At 41.4% G+C, this 17,135-nt stretch overlaps 1 protein-coding gene across 1 annotated transcript; it reads right to left on the reverse strand.

The window, feature by feature from the left end:
* Positions 1–4,011: 4,011 nt before the first annotated feature.
* TACR2 (tachykinin receptor 2) lies at positions 4,012–10,178 on the reverse strand. The gene is given in 5 exon segments (XM_074999553.1): positions 4,012–4,208; positions 9,788–9,845; positions 9,848–9,876; positions 9,879–9,938; positions 9,941–10,178. Coding segments are annotated over 5 exon segments (582 nt in total).
* Positions 10,179–17,135: the final 6,957 nt, after the last annotated feature.

Here is a 17,135-nt window from a genome sequence, read left to right on the forward strand (position 1 = left end):
ATCTGGGGACCCCTCTCTGGCTCTTTGAACCTGGTGATCATGTTCTGTAGTTACTCCTCTTACCTGAATCTGAGCTATTAAATTCAGGATTGATACATGCTTTTAAATAGCTTCCTCACACAGTTAACAGCTCTTTCACAGGTTCAGTGTTAATAGGCCTGACAAGCTGGAAGCTTTTTCACTTTTAAGCTAAGAGATCCACTTTGGGAGAAGAGTCATGAGACTGCAAAATCCTGCTGTGGGAGCTTTCAGGAACCTTCAGAATAGCGGAAGAAAGAGGGGTGCTAGGGACCTGCTGCCTATGTACATATGTGTTTCAAAGAGCTCTTTTTCCTGCAAGTATTTGATACTTCCCATGGACTTGTGTATGCATGGTACCTATTTACTTAACTACTCACTCCTGAGAACAGAATTTCATCTTAACACCTCAATGCAGATGGAAAGAACTTCCACAAATTGGAAAAATGTATTTCTTTCATGTTCAAATGATTTTCCTTGAACTGAAGCTTTGGCTCTTTTTAAAGACAACATTATTTATCTTTTTAACCGTGACAGATTTTGTGTCAATTTGTTCAGGTTTCATTGCCTGAGGGATTTATAACATTTATGGCTGTAAAAAATTAGCCAGAGAATATGGAATCAAAATTCCATATTTTAAAATATCTTGATTGTATGCAAGGATACATGACTGCATGCTGAGTTTCTTAATCCTGCAAAACTCCTGTTGAAGTCAACAGAAATGTTGTTGGCTTAAGTACTACAAAGTTCAATGTATTGGAAGCAAGCATGGCTGGATGCTTAAGTGAGGTAACGGAATATTTCTTTGCAGAGTTTTGATAAGAGAATAGCATTCAAACAGTGTTTTCTTTTTTTTTTTTTTTTTTTTTTTTTATTTTACAAAATAAGTACTTATATCAACTATCAGAGTAGGCTACCCCTCTTGCTACTACTGAAACTGATAGCATCTGCTTTGGCTGTAAAAAAGAGCACTAGCTAATGGTATCCAACAAGCTACAACTCACATAAGGAAAACACAAATAATATGCTTGGTGTGATTATTTTTGAACAACCACCATTTGTGGAATGGGAACAACTGATTTACTCAAGTTACAGCAGATATTGTTTTCACATAAACTGCATTAAAGGAGGATTATGCATGAAGCCTTTGCACACACTTCTGGTATTAACCCTAAAAGGCTACATATGTGTATCTTCTCAGAATGATGACATTATGTAATTATTTGCTACATCAAAGTAGATTACATGTTTATAGCTAATTGTGTAATCCCTGGATTATAAAAATACTTGGATTCTTCATGCTTGAAGTAGGGGTTGTGGGGATTCACAGGAGCCAAGATTTGTGTGTATTTAACAGTTTACATTGTTTTCTCTTCTTATTTACCCATCTAACCACCATTTCTTCAAGTGGTCCCTGTGGGTGTTCCACAATAGGTGTCGGGCTCGCCCGGTGCCGCAGATCGGAATGCTTCCAGCAGTTTCTATTGGATCGCGCATGCACTGACGCGCGCCGCTCCCTTGTGCGCCCCCGGCCATGTATGCGATCCGGTCCCCGCCAGTTCCTTCTCAACCGCCATTGGCTGCAGACGGAATCCGCTCCGGCTAAAGCCAGAGACAGATAAGATAGTTGTTTTTACGTGTAGTTTGCTTGTTTTTGTCACTATCAAAAAAAAAAAAAAAAAAAAAAAAAAAAAGAGAATATTAGACAGCAGAAAGAAGAACGAAGGAGAGAGGGGTGGACAAGAAGGCTAGTTAAGCCGTCTACTGCCCCGCAGGCCGGTGAATGTTATTTTGGGTTAGAAAGCACTGATTAGTGGCTAAGTACCCTATTAACAGTAAAGACTCACCGTGATGGCCTCCTCGGGGTTTAAGAAGTGTGAGTCATGCCGCGAGGCTATGCCGGCCTCCGATGGGCATCGTGAATGCATTCGCTGCCTGGGAGAGTCACACGTTACCCAGAAGTGTTCCCACTGCGCTAAGCTTACAGCCAGGGCCAGGAAAGACAGAGAGATGAGGCTCAAAATGATGTTTGATAAGGCTCTCCAGCTGGAACCGCTGGAGAAGCCTCACGCAGAAGGGCCCTCTCGGTTGCATAAAAGGAAGGCAGCCTCTTTGACCCCCTCAGTGCAGAAGAGGAGGAAACTCTCCCCGGCTTGATCCTTGCCGGCGGGCCCAGCGGGCAGGACGAGTGGAATGCAGAGTCCCCAGCCGCAAGCTCATGAAAGAGGCAGCGCAGCAGCGCACGTGGCAGAGGCTGAGCCTCCGATTACACAACAGGCGGCACGGAAGGCGCCGCGAGCACCAGTGAGGCAAGCGCCGGAATCAGCGCCGCCGATGCTTGTGGCACCGGCCCCCGCGGTGCCGACGGCACAGGGGCACCCGGCATGGAGCCTATCGGTGCCAGAGGAAGCTACCCGCGCGGCACCGCAGCTGACTGTGCCGAGCGCGGCGCTGACAATGGGGCCGAGATCCCCGGCATGGGAAGGGGCGGCGCCCACCCCGCAGGGGAGGGGCAAGGCAAAAACAAAAACTCGGCACCTCAGTCCATCTCCAGGCAGGGCTGCGCTGCCCTTATCTCCTAGCCTCCCCCTTCCCCCCTGAGATACACATGCCGCTCCGACGGGCTGTAACTCCACCGGCTTATTTAGGGCCTCCCTCTCCGTTCCTCCAACCCATTTTGCTGTGGCTTGGGCCACCTTCACCACTTCTGGGCATGGATCCCCTTGAGTACTATCATAAACCAGCTTCACCACTATCTATGTCGTCGCGGAGGTCCCGCTCTCCCAGACATCATGACACTCCCCGATCATGGTCCAGGTCTCCATCACCGGGCGCTTGCCCATGCTGCTATGGTCGTCCTCATCATGCTGAACAGAGACACCACAGGCCTAGATTCAAGGGCAGGTCCTTCCCTGCTACTTGTCAATACTCGCGTGTACACTTTCGCTCTGGGACGGGAACACAGTTGTCTCAGGGGGAATTAGGTCCAGAATCCTGAGACTTCCCTTCACAGTCCTCCAGGGAGCAAGTATACCACCGAACTCGGGAGCCAGAAGATTTGAGGGAGGTTTACCCCAGTGGTTGCTCCTCATCCTCCCCAGATGAGGCCATGGCCCGCGAGGGTGTTTCCCCCCTGGGTGACCTTAAACACTTCCAGGAGCTGTTCAAAAGAGTAGCTTTCACGCAGGACGTTCAAATAGCAAGCCCAACACCTGTTGTGGAGCACCCACGGGGACACATCTCGAAGAACCATCATTACTACAGGTGAGTAACTTCTCTTTTCATCCTCTTAGATTGTCTCCCTCTGCAACCTCAGGTGGGTTACTGCACAAATTCTGTGGCTAAAGAGATAAACAGCTTTCTCTTAGGTTGCAACACTGTTTTATTTTTGGTTAACAAGAGGAGCTAGGAAAAAAGCAGTCCTGTAGCACCTTAAAGACTAACTATAATTTATTAGGTGATGAGCTTTTGTGGGAATGTTATTGTTATTACATTGCTAGGCTACATCTACACTAGAAGCATCTGTCTACAGAAGTTACTGTCAGAAGAGATGTTCTGACAAAACTTCTGTCAACAGATCACATCTACATAAAAGTGGATTTTTTTTGATCCATTCTGTTGCCAAAAGGGCCCTCGGGATCATCTACATGGCTTTTTTTGTAGACAGTTTCTGTTGACAAAACACATTTTGTGTGCAGATGCTCTGCGAGTTTTGTTGACAAAACCCCAGTTTTGTCAACAAAACTCTCTAGTGTAGATATAGCATTAGTCTTTAAGGTGCTACAGGACTACCATTTTGTTTTGTGAAGATACGGCTACCTCTCTAAGAAGTCCTACATTTACAGGTGTCCTTCTCCCTGCCTCATGGAATTAGAAAGGTTATTACTTGCTTATAGCCCTTGTAACCCAGACTACTGAAATTAGAAGCACTTTCTGTAAACTTTCAAATGATGCTGCATAGATTTCTCATTTCTATTTTTAAAGAAAATGCTGTTAAGTGAGCTGATGCTTCTAACCAACCTCATCTGGCCAGGCAACAATACATTTAGTCCTTCCATTATTGATCATGATCTCACCATAAAAGCACTGTGGGAAGACAAGTCCAAAAGCCACCACTCTTATTATTCTTATAATTATTTTGGTGCTCACAGCAGAAAGTTTGTGCTTAAAAGTATTGATTATAGCTATGTCCGTAGGAGAAAAATGAGAACATAATTTTTATTATTGTACCAATAAACTAGAAAAAAATGAGGGCAAAAATATGACAAATCATGTATCAATAAATAACCACAATGACACATTTAAAGTGGTACACTTTTTTGTTTTGTCACTTCCACTGGAAGGAAAAATTAAAACCTTTTTATAACAAGTCATTGCTAGTTTATCCTAAGGGAATGTACTATTCTCTGTGAAACTTATATCTTGCATCTACATTGACTTCTCCTTTGGTTCATACAGTAATACAGAGGGAATGAGCAATAATTTTGTTTAAGACTATATGCATAATAATTTGTAGTGATCCTCCTGCCTTATAGACTTATTTACTGCTTCCTCGCTAGATCTTATAATTTGCTAATTTAGGGAGCTTGAATGAACTAAGATAAACGAAATGTGCTCCAAAGACTGATACACGCTGTTGTCCATAAGTGAACACAGTCCACCTTAAGTAATGAAGACAGCTTAATGTGCTGCTGTTGTGGCACTGCTGTAGACCCAGCTGAATAATTGCAAAGCCAGCTCTGTCCGCCAGAAGGATTTGCTGCAGTGGTGCAGTTGTCTCTCACTGAACTCAGAAAAAAGTACTGAAACTGTGGTATCAGTTTGGTCTGAATCTTGACAGCATGACTGGCATTCAAATTTTCAGCAGCAACAGCAGCAGAAGTATTGAGTTGCATGCTGCTTTGTTCCATGGAATCTATTTCTCACTGTCAGGGAAGAGTAAATTAAAGCAGGATCTCCACCAAAGTCTCCTATTCTATTCTCAATAGCTGAATGTAGCCTTGTGTATCATTTGCCATGGATCTGAATTGTTGATTTTAACGGGGGAAGTTTTGTGTCATCCTTCCCTTTCTGTAACAACTCCTAGCATATGTGTTAGAATCAACAGTATACTACAAATTGCTTTCTCCCACACCTGTTCAGAGCAATCATTTCAGACATGTTGGACTATTAAATTACATGGAAAATTTAATAACTTGTTTTTAACTTCTCTATGTAAAACTACAGTTGTGTCCCAGAGAATATATAAACAATTATTCATGTCTTGTTTTGTCTACCTTGTTCCTTATCATGCTTGTTTCAAAGTCCATCTGGAGTGGAAAACTTTAACTTCCTTGTTTTCATAGCAAAGGAACTCTGTGGCTATTGAAGAGAATTCTGTCCAGGTCTTCATGTAATCTAGACATAATGAATATATGAACTTAAGACCCATAAGTATTGCATATGGCTTAGAGCCTTGTTAAGCAAGAAGTAATGTATAATTCCTGTTGTATGTTGTTTGTTTAGATTCCAGGATTATAACATCATACTTCACTAAAATCTGGTGAGGAATGAGCCAAACAGTAAACAATCCCCTAAATATTTGCTTGAAAAAGCTTATGAATCTGTGTTCTATTCCATTTCTCATGATGAAAAGAAACTCTGAAATTTATCTGTCAGTTACAGCACTGACTGAGCTGTCAATGAGGAATTGCAATTGGACCAAGTGTCAGAGAGAAAGGAGGGTATTACAGTACAACAATGCAGAACAGCTTAATGAACCACCCTAAGTTTGGACACTCATCCAAATCCTGAGGACTCTTTCCCTGTTATGTCCTTGAGCTCCTCTTCTTCTGCCCCCTACCTCCCTACAGACTTTCAGTTCATTATGCCTCATATAGTAATGAGAGGGTTGGTGTAAGGCTAAAGGTCGAGGACAACAGTCAATACTTTTGTGAACATACAGCAAAGCTAAAGGCGTCAAGCCTGAATGATGGTAGGTTAAAGCAAAAACTGTGCTAGGTAGATTTTGCCCACAGGAATGCAGCAAGAGACAGCTGATAGGTCATGCGTAAAAGCACATAGAAGCACCTAAAGCACCCAGAGCCAGGCACTTAGTGATACACACAACCACATCCTGCTTAGTACCATGCACTCCCCATACCCACCCCATAGATAACAGCTTAGCACCAGGTACATTCTGATCCAAGTTCAGGAACAGGTCATAGTGACAGCATGATGGACAGTGTTGTTTTGATGGTATCACCATTATCCCCCAAGTTAATGGATAGATCTAGCTACATTAAGGTGTGTCAGTGTATTACCGTGAGGGGGTTGTACCTGGATACGTGATTTATTTATACCTGTGTATAACATGGGCTGTGATGAGGAACCTGGGGGACGACGGAGTCCCCTTGCTGTCAACTGAGTCACATCCGTTGTCAAGGTGTATGCATGTACCAATGTAAACTGTTGAATCATATTGTCGACTCATGAGGGTATTGGAGACCATATGTCAGTGACAATAGACCTGGCTCCGGTGCCTTCATACCTCGCTTGATTTGTGGTTCTTGGGGGCTCTCGGAGGTCTGTAGTGTCAGCTAACTGCAGGGTCTACACTGTTGCTCAAAGAGAGCACGTGCACGAGGCCAAAGTAATTGACATCAAAGGGAGCAGACTGGACATCTGAGCACCTTCCAGTAGAGATGCCCGACCACACCTTACCTGTATAGACAAAACAACTTAATCAGTTTAACAAACTGTAAGTATGAACATTATGTGCTTATAACCTTTTCTGAGGAAGTCTGGAGGAGCTTGTTATCTAGAACTTGAATTTCCAGCTGCTGATACACCTTTTTGCCTTGAGGTCTCGGTGTAGCTTGTCTCTATTAGAGAGATTGTGCAGATTCTACAGGTAGGGTAATATACAATGCAACTGGAAATTTTAGGAGCCCCTTCTGCCAGCAAGCAAGAAGGAGCTCCATGCTAAACATTGTGACAAAGGCAAAAGTAATGGAATCTTTCTCATAGTAATGACTATCAGTAAGATCAGTGACTTTTAGATATGCCACTTCAGGATAAACTGTTTTAAATTATGGTGTTTCATCAAGGTGAGACAACGGAGCTTGAGCAGACATTAAGAGCTACAACAATAGACGGAAACAGAAATTTTCCGTTTCCAGGATGCAGTGTCAGGATCTACATAAGGTCAAATAAAAGACAGCTAAACACTGTTAGGACAGTGATGCCAAGTTTTTCCTTTTGAATCTCACCCTGCAACTAAAAAGGCTTTAGCTTTAGATAGATTTTTATCAAGAATCCCTGAAGAGTAAAAATAGATACAGATGAGACTACACTGAGGGAGAATGGATATTTAACTGTTCTCTGGCAAGGTCTAAGGCTGTACGTAAAATAGTTTCCAACAATCATTTATTTAAGCTCAGAAAAGCAAACTGTTCATTAATTTTAAAATAAAATTATGAAAACATACTTTCTTCTATGTGGACTGACTATGGGTAAAAATCAGCAGCCCCAGTCTGTGTAATTATACTATGTTAATGTCTGTTAAAAACTGGTAACTCTGACATGTTTCTATTTTCAAGTACAATTTTCAGTATACTTTGCATACGTAATGTTCTGAAAGCACATCATGACTTATTTTGCAGGATATTATGCAAGCAAATCTGTTTTATCCTGAACTTGACTTTTCTATCACCAGGTTGGCAGGGACTGGTGGGTGTGCCACAACAGTTACTCACTTCTGAACCAGCCTGCTAAGAGCAGAAGTTGCTATGAAAGCAGCTGCCCAGGATTAACTAAATAATGCCTTTGGAAGGCTTCCAGAGGGAGGCCTGTCCTACCCTTGCAGATAAATGATAATTCTGACAGACAATCAGCAGAATACTTACATGTTGCCTTTCTTTGACGGGGGAAAATTCTGTCAGACACTGCAGTTGCATTGAGAAAAATCAGGGAAACCCAGATATTTCCTAAAGTCTGGACTTTGAGCCACTGCCTTGAGATGATTTGCAGAAGACTGGTGGCTCAGAGGAGGTAGGAGAGGAAAGATTAAAGCTCTTTCCTAGTGGGTGAGGAATGGAGGAGACTGGGAAAAGACTGACCTAGGCAATGGTTCCCAACCTGGGGTTCATGGACCCTGGGGGACCATGAGGGCATTGCAGGGGGTCCACTGGGTGGGGGGGAATAAATAAAAGTGATCATAGAAAGTAGGTTTGCAAAGTTACAATAAAATATTTTTAAATTAAATATCCTACAATAATGTTATTTATTACTATCCAAAAATCTATTGTGGTTTCCTTTTTCATTTAATAAAGTGTATACAACAGCTACAATTGCCTTTGATGGGAGTCCACTAATGGTTCTGGGGGTGCAATTAGGGGGTCCACAAATGATTTGGGGGTCTGCACTAGCAAAAAAGGTTGGGAGCCACTGATGTGGGGTATGTCTACACTTTACAGCTTTTAGTGACACCGCTGTGTTGATACTGTCCTGTTGCTAAAAATCAGCTTGTGTGAACGCTGTTTGTTGGTACTTTCGTCAACAAAATACTTCCAACGAGAGTGCTTCTTCCAACAGAGCAACATTCACACTTTCATTTGCTGTGGTCAAACTTTGTAGTTCTTTTGGATTTTCCTAAGCACCCATGAATGACAGAAGTTTGGTGATCAAGTGCAAGCATAGCCATACACCTAGAAAGGATCAAGAAGAATTCCAAATAGGTGTGGAGAAGGCTTGAAACTGGGAACTGGAGAGTTTGGAAGTCAATTTATATCCCTCTCACACCTTTTCCTGTCTTATGGACAATGAAAAATGTGACCTATAAATGCATGCAGACCTTGCATCCTGCTCCCAGTGTGAAATCAATTTTGCCAGTCTAATGAAGCATTTTGAAAATATTAAATGGCTTCTTACTTAACACAGATATTTAAAATCACAATGAATATAATCAAAGTTTTGATCTTGAATAATTAATCCTAACAACTTGTAGATACTAAGTCTGGTATGTGAAGTACATTTCTTTGCCTTTTCTTTGTCGTTGCATCTTGATTCAGAAACAAGCATTGTGGATTATGACATTTTCAGTAGGAGATCATATAAATTCCACCATGAACCAAATGATGGATCTTTCTGAGGAGGAAAAAAGTGTTTCTATTTATATGAACATTTAGGAATTTGCTGTGGTATTTAATGCTTAAAACAAAACTCAGAGATACAAGCTATTTTCATTCATTATGTTAACCTATGTTTGCGTCAGATCAGTGACCTAGCGAAGAGAAGATCTATATGCCAGCAGTGACCATCTGGCCCGTTTTTGAGATGTCAAAGAGGCATCCTGACTTGCTTTAAAAAAGGGACTAATTGTCTCGTATCTTCTGTGCAGGTGTAGCTGCCTGCTGGAGAGCACGAACAGAGGGAGCTGGCAGGTTAGCTGGGGGAGAGGGAGCGCTGCGGCTGCCCCATTCCTACCACTTCCCCGAGCCTTGAGAAAGTGGCGGGGGAGTGTCCCAGCTACTTCCCTGAGGCTTGGAGAAAGGGGGAGAATGCCTCCCCCTGTCCCGTATGTGACCATGGGAGATATGGTCACCGTATGTATGCCATTACCAATCCCACCTAAACTATCCAATCCATCAGTAAACATGCAGCTATTAATCCTTTCTGCTAGTGAAGCACTGAAGTGGCAGGTTGTGAAACTAGTGCATAATCAAAGCCTTGCAATAAAATAATCTTCCTTTCTCTCTAAATTTTTATTTATCTTTCCATTGCATCTCTTACCTGTCAGCAGCAATCACAGTCATTGAAGAAATATTCACAAACATTGCAGATAGAGGGCAAAAAAATTCTGGAACCTGCAGAAATCATGCCAAAATACCAGCCATTGTGGCTACCATAAATAAAATTGAAAAGTCTACTGAAAGCACTATAACTAAATCAGAAAGAGCCAAATTAACCATAACATAATTGGTAACTATCCTCATTCTTTTGTCTGCTCAGATATTCCAGATGATGGTGACATGGATGCAATAACTGTGAAAGAATGTGATAGCCCAAAGAGCTCTTTGCCATCCTGGCTGGGTAAACGTTGCTGTGGTTTGGTTGCCATCATCCTCAGGAAAGTCAGCCAGGGAAACATTATTATAATTTAAAAAGGAAGCTGTGCTCATTTCTTTATTCGGCTAAATGTAGAAGACCTGTTTGGTATTTGATGATCTCCTCTTACAACAGTCATTGGTGTTATGAATTCGTTATTTAGATAATAATTATAAACGATTAACAAAATGTATCAATTAAATGCATAGCATCCTTTTGCCCTGTTTTCATGTAATATGAAATATCTCTTTTCCTCCTCTTTAATTTGTCATATTTGAAAAGATTTAAAAAAGATAAAAGTCCACAATGTTTTAACAGCTTTCTATATCCTTTTTATTTTTAACAATTCCAGACCTTTGGTTGAGAATCTCTTTCTTCACATTTTCAGAGGTAAAGTGTCAAACAGTAGAAAATTCTAATCCAAATGGAAACCTTAATAGTCCTGAAAAGTAAAGCCTTGATATTCAAGTGAAGCCTTGAGGTTCAGGTTGGACATTAGGAAAAAGTTCCTAACTGTCAGGAACTCCAGGAACACTGGAACGAATTGCCAAGGGAGGTGGTAGAATCTCCATCACTGGAGCTATTTAAGAAGAGGTTAGATAGATGGCTTTCAGGGATGGTCTAGAAAGTGCTTGGTCCTGCCATGAGGGCAGGGGGCTGGACTCGATGGCCTCTCGAGGTCCCTTCCAGTCCTACGCTTCTATGATTCTATGATATTACAAATGATAAAATACAAAGGCTCTGTGGTAGGAGTGATGGTAGTTCATTATCATCTCTGTGGCCGTAACTGCTGAGTGTAAGCCAGTAGGTGAACTGGTATATGTTTTCAAAAAGGGCTTAGAGATTTCGTAGGGGATGTGGAGACTGCTGCATACAAGATATAAACAAACAATGGAACACCAAATGAAATTTCATGAGACGGTGCTTAAACTTTTCTTTGTGTGATCTTCAGGTAATGTCTGAGACTAGTCTGTTCATGCCAATCTTTCTATCTCTATATACAAATGGTAGCATTTTACTAATCCTGCATTCCTTTTGCTTCCAAAATTCTCATTTATGTCAAAGAGCATTTTACTGTTCAAGTAGCACAGAAATGGCCCAGTTGAATGCTACAGATGTAAACAGAACAGTATCAAAGCAAAAATGTACAGAAGACTCTAGAATAGTTTTATAGTAAAAGAGAAACTTAAAAGTTATGGGAAGTTAATTCAACGCAGCCAAGGGGAACAATAAGTGGAAATAAGCTATTATTTGTCTCTGATGGACACTGGCCTGGGAAGTGAAAGACGTGGGATCAGTTCTTTGCTCCACCATGGGTGTCATGTGTGACAGAGTCTTTCAGTGCCTCAGATCTTCACATCTGTAAAACAGAGTCCCAGAATGAACACAGATGCTGCTGGTTTACAATATTGCCTAATATGGAGTGATGTGACGACGTGTGGTATTTTATATTTTTAAATGGCTTTTACTTTAAATTATTGAGACCTGGTCTACACCCAAAACTTAGGTTGAACCACCTAATTACATCACCGGAGGCTGTGAAAAAAGTCGCATTCTGTGTGATATAGTGTGGTCGTCCTAGTTCCCACTGTGGCTACAGCTATGCTACAGAATTATTTTGAAATAAAACAGCCACACACACAATGTATTTCAAAATAGTATTTCTGGACACACAGTGCTATTTCAAAATAGTGCCACTAGCTGCCATTATGATTTATTTCAAAATAGCACCATTCTGTGTCTAAACAGCACCTATTTTAAAATAGGTGCTATTCCTCCCGCAATGTTTACTGATTTCAAAATAATGGACTCACTACTTTGAATTTGTTTTGCAATAGTGTGTGCATAGTGTAGGTGCTAGCAAAGTTATGTTGAAATAACAGCTGTTATGTTGAAATAACTCTGTCATGTAGATGTAGCCTGTAAATGCAGTTAGGGCGATGGAAGGACTCTTCTGTGACTTAGCTATCCCCTCTTGCAGGGTTTGTGTACTACAGAAGTGAAAAAAAAAACTTTCTTGAAAGCATGTTTTCATTGCTGTAGTTTCTACACTACAGTTGTTGTCACTGTAGTGCTAGTAGTGTGGCACTCACTACTAGGCAATATGCTTTTTAAACCCTGCCTCAAAAACTTCAGTCTTAAGGCACAACATAGATATAGGCTGGGATTTTAAAGAGCATTCAGCGTTGGCCTAACTCTGCTCCCCTTGATGTAAATAGCCTTTCAGATAGAATTGTTGTCCCCCTCTCCCTCTACAACCTATATTTTGCTTGAATAATCATTTACTGTGGGGGGAAAAACAAAGAAAAACTCTCTATTTGAGTTCCACATTGTCATAATGATACTATCCAAGCAATAGTAATTTGCGAGGTCCATATATTCCCTCTTTCAGGTTCCTCTGCAATGGACCAAGTTGATATTATTTTATGGGTTTTTTTTTTTTTTATACCAGCAGCCAGGCCTGCTGACAGGGCAAAGGTGGCAATTGCCCCCAGCTATGGCAATTCAAAGGAGCCTGGAGCTCCAAGCCTCTTTGAATTGCCACAGAACGCTGTGCTGCTGCTCTGCATGTGGTGGGGGACCCCCAAAGGCTGACTGTCCTAAGCCCCACCCCTTCCAGGGAGTGAGAAGCTGGGCCCCCCTCCCACCTGGCCCCTGGGCCCACAGCTGCTGTTGGCACCAATGCCAGCAGATCCTACCATAGATCAAATTGTCTCCCTCTTACTGCATTAAGATGAAACAGGTGTTCTTTGAGGACAGGATGAAGAAAAAGTACAACTATGTACAAATAAATGCGTACAGAATTATGCATACCAGGCCTTATGCTGTTATGCTGGAACCTCACTGTTACAAAAACCTTGGGAACTGATTTAATACAACTTTGAAACTTTAGTATGCAGGAGAAAAATGCTGTTTTCCCCTTTATAGTAGCTTATGTTTAGCATAGTACTACACTGTGTTTGTTTGCTTTTTGTCTCAGCTGCTGGCTGATTACACACCTCTGGTTCCAAATGAGGTGTGTGCTCAACCGGTCAGTTCATAACTCTCGTGTTCATAGTCCTGAGGTTCTACTGTATCTGTTATGCTCTCAAGAAAATAGCCCCCTTGCCATATTGAAATCTACCTTTATTCACACTTTCCATTTCCCTTTGTAGCAACACACACGCACACACACACACACACACACACACACACACACACACACACACACACACACACACACAACACTTTTAACAACCCTCTGCACACTATGCAAGATAACATTTATTCTGTAAGACAGTTTCAACTTTTAATAGTATTCCTCAAGGTTTTTCTTGATCTGCTTGTAGTCTCATTAAACTCCAAAGATAATATGAAGAAGAATCTCTTCTGATTTTTTAGAGGAGGAAAAAAAAAAGCGCTGCGTGAATTGTGCCTACATTGCAGAATACAATAAAAGGTTAAGAGAGAGAGTGCAATTTGAAGATGAAACTAAATCTGTATGGATTAAATTTAAATTCTAAAGTGATCAAGCTGTCAGTCTCTCTCATTAAGGGCCACAAACACGACAAAAGACTTTCCACCCACATAGCGTTGCATAACAAAGACTGCAACCAACCTTATGTAAACATTTAATCATATTAGCTGCCTCATATTTTCTTTCTCGTTGGTACACTCCCACCTTCATATTAATTTTCCATTTGTATATTGCCTATAACAGAGTCTTTCCCATCACATATTTTTTTTAAAATGGGGCCAAATGCTTTCATAATTTGTGCATTCAAAATTGTAGAAATTAATTTAAAACTTGCCTCTATATTCCTCACAGAAGTAATAACCTCCTGGCTAGGATATTACCTGTAACCCAAAGAAGTTCCCATTCAGAAGAACTGAAAGGTTACTGTAAAATGGGGATAATGATACTTTGACCTCTGTAAAGCACTTTGTGATCTATTAATGAAAAAAGTGGTAATAGCTGGGGTGCCGCTAGTATTGCATATGTATGTATGTTGCTTGAATGTTTAAATCTTCGACAATATTAAATAAGTCACCATTTTGAGTAAAAGAATTGCAAACTTGTAAAAAGGTTAGTGGTTGAGAAGTGAAGCATGTGTCTTGTATGTTTGCTATCCAGAAAAAACAACACAAGACATACAGGCAGTAGAGCCTGTTCCTGTAGCTGATTCATGCATTGAACCCTACTTGACTTGCAGTGAGGACTCTGTACGTGCAACAGCTACAAAAGCAGGACCTAAGCCACATTAATTTCTTATTAGCTGAAATCCACCTTAGACGTGGCACAATAGAGTTTGATGGGGGATATCTGAGTCAGAGCTGTACCAGCAGAAAAACAGTAGAAGAATTTCTGAACTATTGGCAGGTCATAAGGACAGAGTGTTTTTGCCAGTGTGTGTGCATGATGCTTTCCAGGGATACCCAAGGCTGTGAGGCACCTCACTACTACCTGCTGTTGGCATGGAGATGCCTTGTTTGGACGCCAGGGCTCAGCTCCCTGACTGTCAGCTACAAGCAACACACGCATTGCTCATGCAGTTCCATAGTTAAGAAATTGGAACATTCCAACACCCAATTTCTCTGAGCATCTCCCTAAAGGGCCGTGTCCCTGATGTTCTTGACAGTCATAATTTCATGATCCCCTGTTGCTAAAGTAACTACACTACAGTTTATCGGTTACAACTGAAGGACACTGCTCCACTTAACATACAGCACTTGACTTTGTTTAAAGCAAAACCAAAATAAGCTTATTGCAAAAAGTTCAGAGATATTAGTAACAGCAAATAGAAATACTGTATTTGAAACAAATGGTTACATATAAAACAAAATCATAACGTGACCTTTATTAGACAAAAGAGCAGTTGTCTCTCTAGGAGAAGGATGCCAAGGCATTGCTGTTTACCTCCTAGCTATGTTAGACTAGGTCCTTTGTTCTTCACCTATAAACTGCCTTCTCCTAGCTGTTCACCTCTTTCTGTTAATTTATTCTCATGGAGTCCTGCACTCTCTCCATTTGTGTTTGACTCAGTATGCAAATAGACTTTCATACACACTGACACATACAACACAAAATACATAATTGGCGCTACTTCCTGTCTGGTGAAATGTTAAGCCATGTTGCCTCTGAGTGATCTACCTTTAAGTATTTAATTTTTAAGGCTCTAAGAACTAACTACATATAATCTGCATGTACGTTTTGCAATGATGGCAATGATTAGTGTGAGACAGACTTTCAATAAAGACCTTTCTTGATACTCTTTGGTGAAAAAGTGTGCAAATAGTAGATTCTGGGGAGTCTTGTAGCCCTTATGCACCACTGTGCCCTCCACCACAGTGTTCTAATTAGCTGCTCCTACACTTTTTTTTTTTTTTTTTTTTTTTTTTTTTTTGAAGGATACCAACCACGTGCTCCTCCCCTTTACTCCTCTTGAGTCCATCGGCCATTGCAGAAAAAGTTGGGGCCATGCCCGTACCTCTTTTGGAGCACCCAGCCATAGATGTCAACTTCCCTTCCAGCCAGGGAGTGCTCCACCTCAAGCACACCCCACCCTGTTCCTCCTCCCTCCCAGAGCTTCCTGAACACAGCGAATCAGCTGTTTGCAGTGCTTTGGAAGCACTGGAAGGGAGGGACAACAATCAGTTAGTGGGGCTGCCAGTGCCAAGAGTATCCATGGAGTCAGAGCCTATGCATCTAGCAATACTAACACTGCCCCTTATTCTTGAATGGTGGCAACAGCTGGATGTGGGTCATGAGGACCCTGGATGATCAGCAGTTCTTGTAAACTGCGCACTTGGGTGGCAAATCTCTCCTGCATTGCCACTCAGCTGATTAGCAGAGCGCACACAATATCCAGAGCTGGCAGCAAGTGTTTCTACTGCTGGTGCACATCCACATATGCTTCATTTCACATAATAAAATTTATTCAACATCTGGATGGAAAAATTAGAGGGAACACTGCTGAGGACCTAGTCCACACATTTATATTTCAGCTGCCCTGTCAACATCAGACAGCTGTTTTATAAATGGTATTGGGATGCAAGCTTCTCAGATGGTAAAGGGGTCAGAAAAGCTCATTGTTCATTTTCCTGTGCTGGATGCCTTTACAGATTGTTCCCTGCAGTATATATGCAAGCAATGACCTCATAACCACCAAGGAAAGGCAACTTCCCCCTCCACCAAATCTCATGCTGGTATTACTGGAATTCTCAGCCTCTTTTAACGCTGCCCCTCCGTTGCTGTATGGTAGGTGTGGATGAAGTTAAACTGGTCCCATTTATTCCTTTTTTTTACAAATCCCAAAGAATGTGAATGGCAGCTTCTCCCTCACTTTGAACATTCTTACATGTGGAATCTCATAGGGCTTGGATGTAGGTAGGCTTAGAAGAATTAAATTTTTAAAAAATAATTTTGACAGTTAATGCACTGATAATTTAGTTTAAATTTTTACTATGAAAAATTATGGCTTTTAAGCATTTTTATGATCAGTTTAACTGTGTACAGGTGTGGGAAATAATGGAAAGAGGTCAGATGGTAATTATTTAATTACCTTATATACTGAGATTCAGAAAGGTAAAATTTTGAAACTATTAAAGCAAATTGTCACCACCTGTTACACACAGCGGTTCCGTCTACACTACGGAGATCTTTCAAAAGAAGCCCTTCCAGAAGATCTTTTCTGAAAGAGTTTCTTTCGAAAGAGTGCGTCCACACACAAAAATGCTGATCAAAAGAGTGATTTGCTTTTTCAAATGACAGTGCCCACGCAGCCCCCCCCACACTCCTTCGAAATAACAGGCCAGGGATCGAAAATGAAGACTGTTCCTTCAAAAGAAGGGCCCTGCAGAGTGTCTATACACATTTTCTTTTGAAAGAAGCTTTTGAAAGGGGGCGCTCTTCCTGAAAAGGGAAAGGAAGAGTAATTTTGGAAGGAGTACCACATTCTTCTGACTAACTTTTGAAAGAATGCTTGTTGTGTGCCGACGCTCCACGGGCTCTTTAGAAAGAGCCCCCTTCTTTCAAAAAATCTTTTGAAAGA

The sequence above is a fragment of the Carettochelys insculpta genome, chromosome 7, assembly GCF_033958435.1.
Source record: "Carettochelys insculpta isolate YL-2023 chromosome 7, ASM3395843v1, whole genome shotgun sequence".
In the NCBI taxonomy this organism is placed as follows: Eukaryota; Metazoa; Chordata; order Testudines; family Carettochelyidae; genus Carettochelys; species Carettochelys insculpta.